General features: G+C 40.9%; 1 protein-coding gene across 1 annotated transcript; it reads right to left on the minus strand.

Moving 5' to 3' along the window:
• LOC115677525 (protein SHORT ROOT IN SALT MEDIUM 1) lies at positions 1-13063 on the minus strand. The gene is made up of 21 exons (XM_030600732.2): positions 12669-13063; positions 11514-11717; positions 10252-10542; positions 9944-10044; positions 8967-9671; positions 8816-8861; positions 7921-8013; positions 7778-7833; positions 7434-7551; positions 5302-5513; positions 5151-5214; positions 4477-4650; positions 3132-3162; positions 1905-3046; positions 1723-1797; positions 1499-1573; positions 1071-1388; positions 678-920; positions 544-585; positions 405-467; positions 1-269 (listed from the first exon to the last, which is right to left on the minus strand). Exons 1-21 carry the CDS (start codon positions 12738-12740, stop codon positions 180-182), a joined length of 4215 nt encoding a protein of 1404 aa, XP_030456592.1. The 5' UTR covers positions 12741-13063; the 3' UTR covers positions 1-179.
• Between the last annotated feature and the right edge of the window lie 3429 nt (positions 13064-16492).

Consider the following 16492-nt stretch of genomic DNA (forward strand, 5'->3'; position numbering starts at 1 on the left):
TTAATCAAGAGATGAAAAATCACACAATATAATGGCCTTACTACATTATTCGATCGCGAATAAAAATTGGCGGAACCTCGAAGGCAATTAACAAATGATCCTGAGAGCTCAAGATTATATCACCCCTGAAGAAACCTCGAAACAGTTCCCAAACGATGGAAAGAAGAGTTTCCTTGGTCTCAAACATCAGACATTCGAACAAGCTTCTCGTAGAGAATGCGGTCGTCTCTTCCGGTATTGCTCTCCCAGAATGCGCACGCCGCCAGTTCCTGATTCAGGAGAAGCGTAGAAAGAAACAAAAGAAAAAATCATTTGGTTGAGCCTGAAACACACGGTACCAGGGAAATAAAAAAAAAAGGGGAATCAAATCCCCACATCAAAAAGAATGGCATGCAATTTCTTACCTTGACATCTCTATGCGATAGGAACTTCCCTAAGCTGTGAACGATCAACCTCATATCTTCAACCTGAAAGAAGGAAGACAGCTCCTTACTCTCCCTGATGAATTATAAAGTAACAAGGGAAAGGAGAATTTCTACGCACCCGTATGTATCCAACTCGGTTTCTGTCAAAGAACCTGAAAGCCTGTTCAGAATTAAAATAACCGACAGAGAATAAGTCACTCGAAGAGCTAAGCAAAAAGTGGACAAAAAAACTGAGGGAGCAGGAGGACATGCCTGTAGTAATTCCTTATTGACCACACTATCCTCAACACCCGCTTGTCTCATCCCTGTTCCCACTTCCTCTACTTTTCCAGGTGCGCTAGTATCATGATCTGGCTTATACCTCGGAGTTGTCGCACTAGATTTGTCCTGTGCCAATTCCTTATCCTTCGCTGGTTCCTCTGCTCCACTCTCTTTGTCCCCACCAACCTTTTCAGGCCCAGTATTGACATCAGTACTCTCCAATTGCTCAGTTGCCTTCAAGAATCAAACTAGAAAGCAATTAGACAAGTGTATAAAAAATATCCAAATATTGAAGTAATGGGATGCAAGGCACTTGTCTACACAGAACAATCATCTAATTTCAGATCAAGCAACAAACAAGCATAACAAGAAAGCTTTGCTTGCCTCTTTAGAAGTGTCGAGTTGGGATGCTGTTTCCTCCATTTCATTAAACTCTTCGGGATCTTCTTCAGGATCTTCCTCTAGATCCTCATTATTATCTGCTCCTTCATTCATTCTCTCATCATTAACATTGTCCTTAGTCTTTTCATCTTCTAGTTTAGCAGAAACATCAGCTGTCTCAGGAGTAGCTGATTTGCTTTTCGGAGAGAGTTCAAGAGTCTTCAATTGTTTCGGTGCTTTTTTGTCATTTCCTATCTCTTGAGTTTCTTCTCGCCTCCTCTTGCGCTCATTTCTCTTTGTAATAAATTTTGTACGTAGTTTCTTCATTTGAAATCAATAAATGAAAGGAGTAGAACATTTAGCTATTCATTCAGCTCATGCATTTTATTCCGACCAGAGGTGGAAAAGGCAAAGGACTCGTCCAAACATACCTGCAAAAAGTTAAAGAGACGACATCCCATCTGATACTGGAGCATCTCATAAAGTGATTCCGCAAATACTGAAAGCTACAACAACAAACAAAGAATTGATATTGTTGTTGTATCTCATGCATCAAAGGAATTAGTACAAATAAGAACACAACACCGTTGTTAGTCCAAACTCGTACACAAAGGCAGATCAGATGGATGTCACATGTTGAAGCCAAGGAGCTCACCTCAAAGTTTGATTCTTCGGCATCCTTGTCAGAATAGTCTAACAGGGAATCAAGCGAAAGTGATAATGAGCGCAACTGCAACAATTAACAGCACAAAGTACCAGAAGGTAAGCTGATGGTTGACATAGATACAAAACATACATAGCAATCATAATAATAAGAAACTCTCAGGGTCAACCTACTTTAGAACCCTTGGGACCTTTTGTTTGTAGAAGCAGGCCTGAGCGGGGAGGTTCTTCAATCTTTCTCTTTGCCCTTGTATCTTCATCTGATTTTCTCATAGATTCATCATTCTGATTTGCGTCTTTTTTCTCCTTATCATTCTTCGACTCCCCCTCTTTCAAATTCTTATTATCATGAACATCTTTCTCAGGAGCTTTCTGCTTCTCAGCTTTGCCCTCAGCTTTAGTGCTGGAGCCAATTGTCTCTTCAACTCCCTTTTCATCCTTCTTTTCCTCCCCATTGACCACACTTTCTGCTGCTGCTGAAGTCTTTGAAGTATTCTGCTTCTCAGGAACAGATGCTTGCGACTTTTTCTTGCTAATTACTTTCCTCTTCGATTTGTTCACTTCGCTCACCTGACTTTCGGTGTCGCCAACAGGCTTATCCATTTTCCCTTCCTTGACAACTATTTGTTCATCATCTCCCTTAGAATCAGCCACCGCAACATTGGCTTCCCCATCAACCACCTTCTTCTTAGGTACTTTCTTAATTATTTTCCTCTTTATGGTTGTTTTTGCACCACTATCTTGCCCGATGATGGCACTATCAGGATCAGTTTTCTCCTGAGTTTCCCCTTCAGTGCAATCTGTCTCCATTTCAGCTTTCACCTCAGACTGCATGCCTTCTTTAACCAGGGGAACTTTCTTTACCACCTTTTTCCTGATAAAAGTTTTGACACCAATAGATGGTTCATTCTGCTCACTTGCCGTCACTGATTTTGTGTTACCATCTCCAGCATCCTTATCAAGCTTGTCACTCAGTTTACCATCGCTTTTCTCCATTATAGCCTTCTTGTCTGCAACCTTCTGTTTTACAATCTTCCGTATAATCTTTTTCTTCCCAGTCTTGATAGCACCAGCTGCCTGAGCACCAGTGGTTTCTCCTGGTTCCTTTACTTTTGCATCCTTGTCAACCTCAGCCGTTTCATCCGCATCCTTTTTCTCATTTTTGCCACTCCTTTCTTCAGTTTCACCTCCTTGGACAAAAACAGCATCCTTATCTTTCTGATCACCATTCCCGTTCTCTCCGGAAGTCCCAGAGTCAATGTTTTTCTCAGATTTTCCAACCATATTTGAATCTTTTAAGGAACTTAAACCCTTTTCTATTAAGAAGACAAAAGAAAAACAATAGCATGCATGTTAGCGAAACATGTGAAAACATAGGGAATTTTAGCAAATTTCACTCACCTTTGGTCCCCTCCATCCTATCTCCAGATCTCTGCAATAAAATTATGATTTTAGAATACCAATAAAAGACTCATGTTCAACTTCAATGATAATTGGTGAATAAAAGACGCTAAAAACTCACATATCAAGCTACACGAGCAAAACTATGCATTTATCATAACTGCCTCTTCAAACTGATGCTAAGTCAACTAGCCTTAATTGGACAAATGAACAGGCATCAAATACAGAATGGATGGAGCCCACTGGACAAAACCAAACTAAGAGCAAAACCTGTCAACACTGCTAACTTCCACCACCAGGATTAAGATCCTTAAATATGCAATTAACTGTGACTGTGACCCAAACGGCACATCTGAATCAGAATGGAAACGCGACGATGGTACTTTCATACTTCAGGAAGCAATTAAAGCTGTAATTCTTTTTTCCTTTCCCTATCAAACTTTACAGGGACAAAACTTTACCGAGTTCAATGTATTTGAACTGGAACATCAGATCAGTTCATCAACAATGTAGATGAAATCCAAACCTAATGTCTCGATCAAAAGTGCTACTTATTTGGCCCCATAATAAAAGACCAATTAGGCTTAATCAGGTTCAAATTTTCTTTCTAATCCTAAAAAACAAGCTATCATTCTTGTGACTTGCCAGTCACATGTTATGTATGTGATCTCAGTTGGAGTCCATGAAATTCAAGACCATACCAATCTCCAGCAAACCACTGTCCAAACATGAAGCAACAGAACACTGACACAATAGCATAGTCCTTTTAGTTTCACCCACCAACGAAAGTATTACATTACATGGTGACCACTTCAGTTTGATTAATGAAAGACTGAGAAAGTTTACTATCTTGGGCCACTCAAACAACAGTTACCAATAAACTGTTACTGCGGAATCTAGGTCAAACTGAGCAAAACAAAAGGTTTGGTACGGAAAGGACACAATTCACTTTTTTCCATAATACCTATATCGTACATGAAATTCTTTATATAGTTGTATGAATCAGCAGGATGTACAGGTGCCACTGATTAAAAGAGAACTGAGGAAACATATTAAAGACAGTCAGCCTCATAAAGCATTAACAAAGATAAAATCAAAAGAGTAGTAATAAAGTGAATAGATGATAGAGTCAAAGGTTAGCGGATGAGTATTAAGGTGGAAGAACATTTTAAAGAAGGCAAAAAGATGCAGTAAGCACCCAACGACACCAGATTTTGCACCAACAAGCTCACTTCTACATGTATAAAGACCGGGACATTTAATTGCAAAGCAACTTCTGTTCATGTCGTGATTGTCTTGTGTAAGCCATTGCTAATAAACCACAGCCTTAATAAAAAATTCAAACCTCATCTTTTAAATTTCTTCTCCGTTCTCTCTCAGCAAGAGCATTCTTGTGAGCCAACCACTGCTGCCTCCATGTCTCCAGTGATGGAAGACAGTCCGACAAGTCTGGGACAAAGAGTACAGTGATCTCTTTATGGCTAAAGAGGCCATCCTTCCCAATTCGATCATAATGTATCTGTAATGTCAAAATGTAAGAAGATATGAAACAAATTTCAGTGCATGCGCCCACAAATACATGCATGCATGCATGCTTATTTATATGCATGTGTGAAGGCATATATCAATACACACTGTCGTTTAACCACAAAGTCACATACAAACACTATAATACAGGGCAAACCAACGCTTCGGACACATACACAGCTTGACAAGTAAGCAGAGTTCACATAAGCTCGATCACACAGACAAAGCAATAAACAGAGTCATATACGTTTAGTATATACAGACATGATTAGACAAAAGCATGCTCTATGGGCTGAAAGAACGTTCGCTGTGAACTAGAATGAGATATGACCAACGTTAATCATTATTACAAGCACATGTGACCTCAGGATGTTTGAATCCCACATTTGGGTTTTTTTTTTTTTTTTTTGGAAGGGTACCTATTCTATGGGCTAGGTGGGATACAAAATAGCCAAAAAAAAAAAAAAGAAGAAGAAAAAGATAGCAGATTACCTCAAGGAAACGATTCCAATGCTGACAACTCTGCAAATCAAGCTGAGTGATATCTTTAGCATATCTGAACATTTACAGCAATTTAATGATTAAGAAAGCACATTTATCTTAAAAACCAAAAAACAAAAAGCAAAAGAAAGAGAAGACAAACCTAAGGGCCGTCTGTATTAAAGAAGAATCATCAACAGATGGATCGCTGCCATCACTACAATTCCACGGTCCACCAATTGCCATGAAAGAATGATCCTTCCTAAGAACAGCAAACCTTAAAATATTACAAATATGGGGAACATGATCACCAAAGCCTTTATCAGACGATAGATTCTCCAGAGCGCTCCTGCTGAGTCCACTCATCAGAATCACCTACACCAGCATCAAACAGCACATTTTAGGGAAAATATGCAGCACTAATTGGGACAGGGTGTTCAATCCACAAGAGATTCTCAAATTGCAGAAAAATATAAATTAATAGAATCAGAAATTTGAACTGTGTCTGTGTCCTAAGAAATGTAGAAAGTTTTGCAAATACAAAAGCATCGATCCTTAAATTTTAAAAATGAGAGTCACAGCAAATGAGACCCCCCATCAATCCCAAATGGAATCAAATCCAACAAAAAGTAAATTGGTTCGTCTCCCCATTTGAATGTGAAGAGGGATACAAATGGTCGAATTCCATTCCGACCGAGACTTCTAAGGTCAAAGGAATTAAGACTAAGGTACAAGAGTTCCTTTTAAGTAGATTGAGGACAGATTCTTGCAATTGCAGATTTAAAGGGGATGTCAATGAAGCAAACGTGAAACTTAAAGACAAGAGGGCGAAAAATCTAAGAAGAAAAGGGGGACCGACAGAGTGGTTCAGAGACAGAGATAGGAGAAGGAAGAAAGGCAAGAAAAAACACCGCCTATTCTGCAAGAGTAAAAATGAACATAAAAAATGCTCTAAGAGTAAATTCGTTGGCATTGCATTGAGGTTGGAATCGTGGAAGGAAATGTAAAGCGTTTCCCCATGAAAACAATGACTTAAGACATAAGCTGCCACAAGAAATATTCTTGAATATATTCAGGAGAAACTATAGCTGTGGCTCCCCAATACAAGGAAAACTCGTTTATAGTAGCATAGGGAAACACTCAAATACACTAGCAAGGAGGTGCAACTGCGATATATTTGAAAGTAACTATAAATATAATACGTAAACAGGTAGCAAAAAGGGTATTGGCGAGTTGGAACTCTACAGCAACTTATGAGTATTATATGTTATAAGATATTAAATATATGGCTAACAATGGTAACCAAAAAAACTCGGACAAAAAGATTGTTGACCCCAATATCACAAATAAAAAAATATATCTTTTACATAATAATATTGTGAAGGGGAGCTTTGGTCCAATGGTAAAGTTGTCACCCTGTGACTTGGATGTCACGGGTTTGAGCCGTGGAAACAGCATCTTGCAATTGCAAGGTAAGGAAGTGTACGTTAGTGGTCTGACCCTTCCCTGGACCCCACACATAGCAAGAGCACGGTGCACCAGGCTGCCCTTTTACATATTACTATTGTGCTAATGGAGATGACAGAGTCTGCTTTCCTTGCATAAACTAGAAAGTCAAGAAAACTCTGTAGCTCATCCACTGTATCATCATTTCATCCTGACAAGAAGTTACTAACAGGGAATGTGCAAGAAATTATACTGACATTGGCAGTTCCAAGTATCAAACATTAATAAATTCGTAAGGATGGTTAACTAAATAGCATTTTTCAATTAAATAGATATCAATCACACACGAAGATTGAATTTGGCAAGACACGAAGATTGAATTTGGCAAGATAATGACCTGATTCAAGAACCAACATCTGGGAATTAGTGCTGATTAAAATCAATAGATTTTATCTTTTCGTCCTTTTTCACTAGTAAACAATAATCTGCAGACCTCATTTCTATTCTATACCTACCAGTCAAAATGCAAACTGAGTACTTGATCACAAAGCTGACACACTTAATCCTTCAATGAATCCCACAAACACAGATATCAATGGAAGTAGGTAACAGTATTCGCGAGCAAAGTTCATCTTAATGACTGATTATAAAGCCTTTAGGCACTTTACTTGTACCCATCCTGTCTGCAGTAAAATTTGGTACTTGGCTTCACATAGAGTATTTCTGAGACAGCACAAATATGCACTCAAATAACTGCAGTACGCCAAATACTACAGGAATCGTCATTTCAAATTAAAAAAAGTGGAACATCAGGTTGGCTACAAGTCCAAAGCTCTAGGAAAAACATACCTTAGCATTCCAGACAATATCTCGACGTACTGGCTGTTTTGAGTCTTTGGAGGGGAGTTTGGTTAATAACTCTTTTGGTTCAGCTGCACTCTCATCTTCAAGAAAGTCATGCTCAAAACTGTCCCAGCCAACAAGATACTACATTTCATCAAAATATTATTTACGCCTACTATAAAGAGACAACCGACCATCTTTGGGCCTTGAGAAAATCTTCACATAATTGGAGGAATGTTTTCAAACAGTTCACAGCAACCCTAATGGAAGATTACTACTTCCACAATTTCCAGTACAAAGTACTAGATGCAAAATAAAATAGCGTGAATAGAATAGACAATACAAGGTACCTGACGGGGGTATGAAATGAGAGCTTAAGGCAATCCTTAGGCCAACTCACCACCACCTTAAACACGATAGGTTCAAGTAAGAGCACATTCCATCATTTAAATTTTTTATCTCAGCATAAGAAAGACCTATTATAACTGCAAACCTTGGAAAATTCCGGAGATACAAGAAGTCTTGGATAGCGTTTATCCAGAGACATATAATCCCTTTCTACAGCTACTAAACTGGATGAGTAGACCTGCAAATGAAATTTACAAGAGCTTAATTCATAAGATACAACAAACAGCACCAGAAACCAACAAGGAAGACAAATTTATCCAAGGCTTATTAGACTCTGGGACTATTCTTCACCATAAACCAATAAGGAAGACACTGTTATCCGAGGCTCACTAGTCTCTGCCACTATCTCTTTAAGCATAAATATCTAATTCTGTCGGGAGTAGCAAAAGAATTATTGCGCGATATATACAGAAGTATATCGATACATATGCACGCGCATGCGCATATGCACATATCTTTTTTTATGGGGATGATGATCGAGAGGGGAAGATAAGGAATAGTCCCAAATTCCAGAACAAATGTGCTCAACGCGTAAGAGCAGCTTATGTGGAAATCTTGGCATTCAAACCACAGTAAAATATCAACTAGTTCGAAAGACAATTGATGCTACCGATAAGAACTGGAGAGGCGCAAGATAGGGCTGGAAAGCATTGAGCAGAGGGAACGATGAAGAGATTTGGGGAAAAAAGAAACATGGGAACAGAGGTAAAGTGATGATGAACGGCAAAGTAGCACCAGAAAAGCAGAGAGATGAAGCATTTCAGAAGAGAGGGTCCCTTCAGATTCTTCAACAATTGATGTATTCCAAGTTTAGAACGTTGTGTAATAGATAAAGCAAAGTGAGAAACCACTTGGCCAGGAGTAACACAGGAAATCTCAAAGCAAAAGCAATCTTCCCCTCAGCAGTCGCAGATCTCTGAAGGAAGATAATCTCTTTAATGAATGATGAATAAGACAATCCTTGCGTTCCTTTTCTTTACCTTGCAGACATATTCTCTCCTTATTTGTTTAACAGGTGAAGGACGCCTTCAGAATGACAGAACAGGAGCAAGTTAGTCATGAAGGCACAGGAAACCGAGTAGGAATATATTCAGACTAGAGCAGGACGCAAAGTAAATCATCATGGTCCACCTATTTGAAGCTTCGTGGTGTGGAGAATCTCGTCGCAAAGATCTGCCTTCCTTTGTCAAAGAAGAACCTCGTCGGTCCTTCGAGGCCCTCGGAGGGGTCCGTTCTCGTCCAGTCTCTGATAAACGTTTTCGCTCTCTTTCTTTTTCCTTGTCTCGTTTCTCCAACAAGCGTTCCCTTTCTCGAGCTCTTTCACGTTCACGTTCACGTTCTCGTTCGCGCTCCCGTTCACGTTCCCACTCCCGTTCGTGCTCTCGTTCGCGTTGACGTTCCTTCTCCCTTTCTCGTTCTCTCTCTCTCTCTCTTAGCCGATCCCTGCGACGCTCTTCCTCTCTTAATTCAAATTCTCGAAGATAACTAGCCCTGTCATCATTGTGTTCTTCAATCCGAGGATGACTACCACGTGATAGTATGCTACTTGAGTAATCGGACTCACTACCGTGAAGCCCTTTTCCAGTGGTATAGTCCCTCCCAGGAGGCAGGCTTACTCCATAACCAGGATTCAAAGAACTTTGCCCATAAATGAGTTCGTCCACATTTCTTCTCGGAGCTGCCCCTAATATTGATGGTGCTTTTGGTCCACCGTACGAGGGAGCACCAAGCATTGACAAGCTTTGAGGATCAGCATCCATTCTACCTCCATAAGACACACGATCTTGGTCCGGATGTCGGTTTGCAGGAACTCTTGCTGCAAGATATTCATTTTGTCTGCCAGAAATGTGTTGCTACTTAGTGGTGTAAGAAATATTCCACCATTTTATTAAGTTTTCTCGAACATACTGTTTTTTTTGGTCAGATTTTTCCAACATACTTAACAATATTTGGAGCAGACCATGGACCACTGCCTCAGTCGATGGGCAAGTAGGGTGAACTTGGGTAGTAGACCCAAGCATGAAAAGAAAATGAATAGCATATTGAACAGCAAGTACCAAAAAGGAAATGTCCTCTAAGTGGATGCAAAATGCGTAACCCAGAATTACCTGGAGCTTCCATCAAGCGCAGTGGAATGACGTGATTGAGCTTTCAGCAAGTGTTCTTGTCGAAGTAAAGATGTCTGATCCATGCGATCATACATCTCAGACTGTCAAGACAGAAAGAAGTGAAGAATAAACCTCCAAAGATTGTTTTTCTAGCAAGAGACAAGTTTTAATTTCATCATAAAAAAAGAAGCAATAACAACAAAAAAGTCTCTAAAATTATAATCCACCAAGAGACTAATTTGAATTTCAATGCAACCAAAAAATTATTTGATCCAGCAAGAATTGGAAAGCCAACGATAACAAGACACCTGACGCTGATGACCATAACCAACAGAATCAGTGAATCTTCCGGTTGGCTCTGTCTGCGCATCTCTCCCAATATAGGCACCTTGTCTTGCAGTGTACTGTCGCCTTTCTAAAGAAGGATAATCAGGAACTTTTTCCGCAAATAATGCCTCATTTTTTCGACCATAACCATGGTTGGATGAGGAGACATATTCACTGGATGCAAATTTAGGAGAAGCTTGTACAGATGAGGTGTAGCTGCTGCGACCTTCTAAAACAGATTGCCCAGCCCCTTTATTACTGAGTGCCGGAAGCTATAACAAGAAGAATATAAGTAAATAATAACTCAAGCACTATCGGTATCATAAAGCACACCTTCAACGCTAATTAAGCTGAAATTCAAATGACCAACTGCCTCGACAAGTAAAGACAAGAGAAAACTTCACGAAAAACATGGCAAAACGATTAAATTCTCTATAGATACATCTATGATATATACTTGATTTAATCTTACTGACACCCCTCATAAGACTCTTCTATGGTGATTTTTTCTTTAAAAATCCTAGAAAGAAGGAAACAAGAAACAAAGAAAATTCATTTATAGATTTTAAGTATTTTAGAAAAAAAGTACATTACCATAACTTTGTTTCACTTATGGCATGCAGGAGCTGATAGAAACAATCGTCTGTCCATGATTTTTGTACTAGGGATGCTTCCCCTTTTGTTTAACAGCAATGAATTCTTTCGAAAAAGCCATAGTATAAGACAATAGATTCATATCACTCTTTTAATAAATGCATCCATAAATGATTATCTCCTTTAAAATAATTAGAAGCAACATGAAAATGATCGTAGATTTTCTGAATTGTGTTAACAAGATACAGCTAAGACATCATAAGTTCTCTTCGTTGTGGTGAGCATAAAAAAGGTCTCTCCTGTGTTATTGTTGACACAATAAAACACAACATCAACTTACAAAATTGAGAACTTTTCATAACGGAGAACATAAAAGCAAAGGAAATCAAAAGTACGAAGAAGATGGAAAAGCCTTTAATCTTAAAGGGAAAAAAGATATACAAGAAATGAATTGACAAATTAAGGAGAAATTCAGGATTCGGCGCAATGAATTCATATGGCAATCAAGGAAGCGCAATAGGAGAAATTGCACCCTGTTGTCCAGTGGTGCATAATCATCAAATAAAATCCCTCAAATAGGAAGGACGACTGAAGCTTGAGATCATTCAGAAGATCAGCAACAATAGATACACATGCAATTCGCACCAACCTGCTGAGATCCACTCAAACCAGCTGAGCCATACACAGAACTGTACTGTCCCCCATAATGAGCTGCAGCTGAAGGATGAGCCCTATATCCACCAACATCGGCTTCCTGCAAGGCACCGCGGATTGATGAATGCTGAGAGGCCAAAGACAATTGAGAGCCCCCATCAGGTCCACCAGCAGAGCCACCCGAATATGCAGGTCCCATCTGAAAACGATAGATGATAAGACTAGACCCAACAGAACTTCATGTTACACAAGTTTAAAGTCCCTTAGATTAACATATCCTTAGACAAGCAGTTCCAATTCAAGGAAACTCTTGCATAGTACAATATCGTGAACGAAACTACAAGGTGATTCTACAACTTCGTCAGTTAGACAGACCGATCAAAATGCCATATTGAAAGCGACCACAAAATCTAAAATCATCACAAAGGTCCTATGCCCATTTATGGAATCTAGTAATTAAAACAGATTTTTGAGCCTTCGAACCCTGCACTCCTCTTCAGAAAACATCAGGTTCTGACAAACTCTACGAGGATAGTCTTTACTTTCGGGCAATATGTCCTGACTACTATCCGAAACACGTCACTCTTTGCCATTCAAACCTGCACCATACGAATCATCCCAATGGAATTCCACGATCAAAATTCCCAGAAACTAACTTGTATTTCCTTAACTCCTTGAAGAAGCCGAAAAATCGACCCCCGTATTATTGCCCAACCAATTAAGTCAATGTCCGAGACATCATCACCCACCATGCCATAATCAACCAACCGAAATAACAACCAAGAAACAACGCAACGAATTCCAAATTACAAATTAAAGAGAACGACGAAAAGATACGGAGGGACAACACCAATATAAAAAAAAAATATGCAGAATGTGAAATAGAATGACGAAAAGATACGGAGGGACAATACCAATATAAACAAAAATTGGGAATTTGAAATAGAACGACGAAAACATAGGGAGAGACAATACCAATATAAACAAAAAATGCAGAATTTGAAATAGAACGACGAAAAGATAAGGAGAGACAATACCAATATAAACAAAAAATGCAGAATTTGAAATAGAACGACGAAGAGGTACGGAGAGACAATACCGATATGAACAAAAATGCAGAATTTGAAACAGGAGGACTCGCGCGACTCACCTTCTGACCATACCCAGATTGGCCAGAATACGATTGTTGCCCGTACGCATTACCCCCTCTAGAGGAATACATGCTCTCTCTCTCTCGCGGGAACTGATTCCTCACCCGAGCCCGCGCCGGAACGTGAGAAACGAGCCGGTGAACGATTCCGGCGGCTCCGCGAGCTACGGCGCCAAGGCACCATCCATCATATCGCGAGAACTCGCGCTCGACAGAGACGCCCGGCGAGAGCGAATTCACGGGGAGTCCGGAGGCGTGCTCGTGCGGGCTTGCGGGAGGAGCAATTGCTCCGCAGCAGCGGCATAAACCCTAGGAACGCAGGTGCAGCAGCAGCAGCAGCAGCAGCGGCGGAAGGAGGAAGACGAAGAAGATTGCGAAACCTTCGCTCTTTTTTTGGCCAAAGGGACAGGATTTACGACTTCTTCGTGCGGTCGACGTGGAAAAATAAGAAAGAAAAAGAAAAAAAAAAAAAACGGGCCGAGGATTTACCGGGCTCGAGAGGCTGAGAATGGGCCGGAAAAAGGAGATCCCTGGGCCCGGGACTGCAGCCCGAATGCGGGGGTGTGGATTGGGCCGGCCCAAATAGGTCCGGGGCTTAATTATGGGCCGGTCCCGCTCATCGCCGGTCATATCCAGGGCCGACCACGAGCCCAGCCCGGGACTCACAAGTTGTTCCTAAGGGAAGACTGGGTTCATTAGCATGAACGCTTGAACCCGGACTAAAGACAAACGGGAAAAGAAAATTTAGATGACTTTTATTATTATATGTTAATTTGAACTATTTTTTTTTTCTTATGAAGGAAAAATTGAAAGTTCATGTACTTTAATATGCGGCTGACCACAAAGGACATTAACATTTGACCTGCTCGATGACGCGCAAATCGTCGGAAACTTTGGAGCAAAACCATTATTTTTTATTCGAGATCGCTACTCAAAATTCACATAAAAAGTATGATGGTATAACTAATAATGGCGAGTTAGGTGCCAAATGAATACTGATGAAGTGTACTTTTTCCAACTGAGGCCCGCTTGTTTTCTATTCTTTTTGTTCCGGTCGATATATATTGAAAATGAGCGTTTGGAAATGGTTTCGTGATAACCAAATAGTTAATGCTTATATCCTGAAAATGATATACCCTTTTGGAAACTGCAATTTGCTTTTCGGCATTCAATTTCACCCATAGCGCCGTGACCATCATCGTCGTATGGACCCTAGATCTGGGTGGCCACGGCTGTAAACCTCGGACCCAAGCTAGGATTCCCAACTTGCAACCCCGGCACTTGGAACTGAGCTCTTAGGATCCCGACGCTTCGGAGTTAGACCCGTGACCTTGCGACTCAAACCTAGGACCATATACGATACATCACCAAGGCTCTTCATACTATTTTTATTTTAAAAACCAAATGTTAAATTAGATAGTTGTACACCATCCATGCACAAAAGATATCGAATTATGGATTGAACATTTGGTTGGTTTGGTTAATCTGAAACGATGCCCGGCCGAATTTCGCTTGCACTAATAATAAAACCACAGAAAACGCTCAAAAGTCACTCGCACATCAAAACGCTTCAATAATCTGCACATCACAAGTTGATTAAATGCACACATTTTTTTAATGGAATTTACTTTGCCATGCCCCATGTTTAAGGTTCGAAGATGGCGGAGATCGATTAGATAGATGGCTCGAAAGCTCCCGTAATAACAATCACATCGGTAATACAACGGGACCTCGATATTTAAGAGCACAGGAACACGGATCTCGATGAAAACCATCCGACCGACCTTCCAATGTCTAGATCCCGAGCGAGGCGCCATTGAACGACTCCCGTGCGATTGCCGAACCTTCATTTCCATAGGATCGAACGCCCATCTCTCATGGAGCACACACTCGTTTCCATTACTCCATTAAACAACACACACGAGAGATCATAACAATGTCATCATCCTAAACAAGACGAAAACAAACCCATCAAAGTCCCTCCCCCCGCACCTATCGGGAAAAAAAAAACAGAAAACTGTCGGCAGCACACGACCATGATAATCTTAACATAATCTAAACAATGCCCAATGCCTCAATCACAAAACATGTAGAAAACGCCATTCCTTCTGTGCCCTCTTTCCGGGGTGCCTCTTTTGTCGCTGTCGTCGAATATTCCAACACCCCAACAGGGGATCGATTCCTAAGGCCAATCGATCTCGGACATGGTACGAGCTTAATAATACCAACGAAATCTGCCGAAGAGGGGTCAGAACACGACGTGCGCAAAGGAATAAAACGCCCCCATCCGAGCGTGCAACTTAGTTTTGACTTGCTTTGTGGATAAACTCGAACAACATCGCTATGGCATGGGGGAGGAGGAACTCCAAACTTTTCCGTGGGGATCTTCAGGGAGATTAGGGAGATCCAACTCGATTGCGACCCCAACCACAAGCTGCCCAACAGAAACCGCCGCGATCGGACCATAAAAAAAGGGGAGAAAAATCGACGCGAATGCATGCAGCAAGAGCCCCGTGGTCAACACGATCTTACACAGTGGTCCTATCTCGGGTCTCCGTCGAGACTAAATCCCGAGATTTTCAAAATTTTTGATTTCGATTCGGGAAAACACGAAAGCATAAACAACTCGGGATGTTGTTGTGGTGGGACGCCCGCCTTGTTTCACCCAGAGGAGGTGGTCGTGGATTCCGAAGCCCGGATCCTCGTTGGAAGTTTCGAAGGAGCTCGAGAGGTCAAAAGTGACACCTGCTACATGGCGAAAGCTAAGCCAAGAGGGAGTTGGTGAGCATGGTCCAATCGGAAGTGGCTCTCTCGGCTTCTCTTCTCTCGCTTCTCAAGGGCATATTCTCCTTCTGAGTTCCGGATTGACACGTAGTAAATTGAAGCGATTTAGTGTGGTCATGATGTCGAGGAAACTAAGGGTGCGTTTGGCAATGTGCCAAACAGTGAAAATTTCTGTTCTTTTGTTCTCAGAAACAGTTTGGGAAACGCATTTCTGTTCCCGGACACATTTTTTAAAAATTTGTGCCCAGAAATAGTTTTGGAAGAGAAACAAGAAGCAAAAAAAAGTTGCTTCTTGTTTCTCGGCACAATTTTGAGAATCAATTTTTTTTCTTCTTTTTCTTTTTTTTGTTTGCTTCTTTTTGTGTTGCTCTTCTTGGGTTGTGGCCGGTCGCCAGCGTCCGGCAACCGGCCACAGCCCAGGGCCGGTGAGGGCGTCACTGCCCTCGCCGGCCGCCGGCGGAGGCGAGGGTCCCCCTTGCCGGAGAGGCAGACGGCGAGGCAGGCGGCCAGGGCCGCGACGCCCTGGCCTGTGGCCGGCGACTGGCCATGGCCAAGGAAAAGAAGGGGTAGAAAAAAAAAATATTAAACAATTCAAAATATTATTAATAAAAAGAAATTTTGTGTAGTTACCAAACGCATTTATGTTCTTTTCTATTCCAGGAATAGAAATTTTGGACAGTTACCAAACGCCTTCAAATGCTCAGAAATTGTTTCCGGGCACAGAATCAAAAAGAATCATTTCTGAGTAGAAATAGTTCCCGGGCATAGAATGGTTGTCATGCGCACCCTAAGTTTTGAATCGAGGATATCAACTCCTCGCAATCCTTCGGTAATGCTAGTGAATTGAAAGGAACGTGAACTCGCGTTCACTTGCATGAGATCAAAGCCTTAATTTCAATGGAAATTGTTCGCATTGAATGTATCGAAGATTTAAAGATTTTTGCAACTTTGCTTTTTGACCGGAAATATGTCAGTTCACTCAAAAAAAGTGTCAGAAAAGTCTTAAACCTATTGCATTTGTGCCAAGTTAGTCCTAAACC

Source organism: Syzygium oleosum, unplaced genomic scaffold, assembly GCF_021117445.2.
Source record: "Syzygium oleosum isolate NSW1041296 unplaced genomic scaffold, Sole_v2.1 Sole_v2.02, whole genome shotgun sequence".
Classification (NCBI taxonomy): Eukaryota; Viridiplantae; Streptophyta; class Magnoliopsida; order Myrtales; family Myrtaceae; genus Syzygium; species Syzygium oleosum.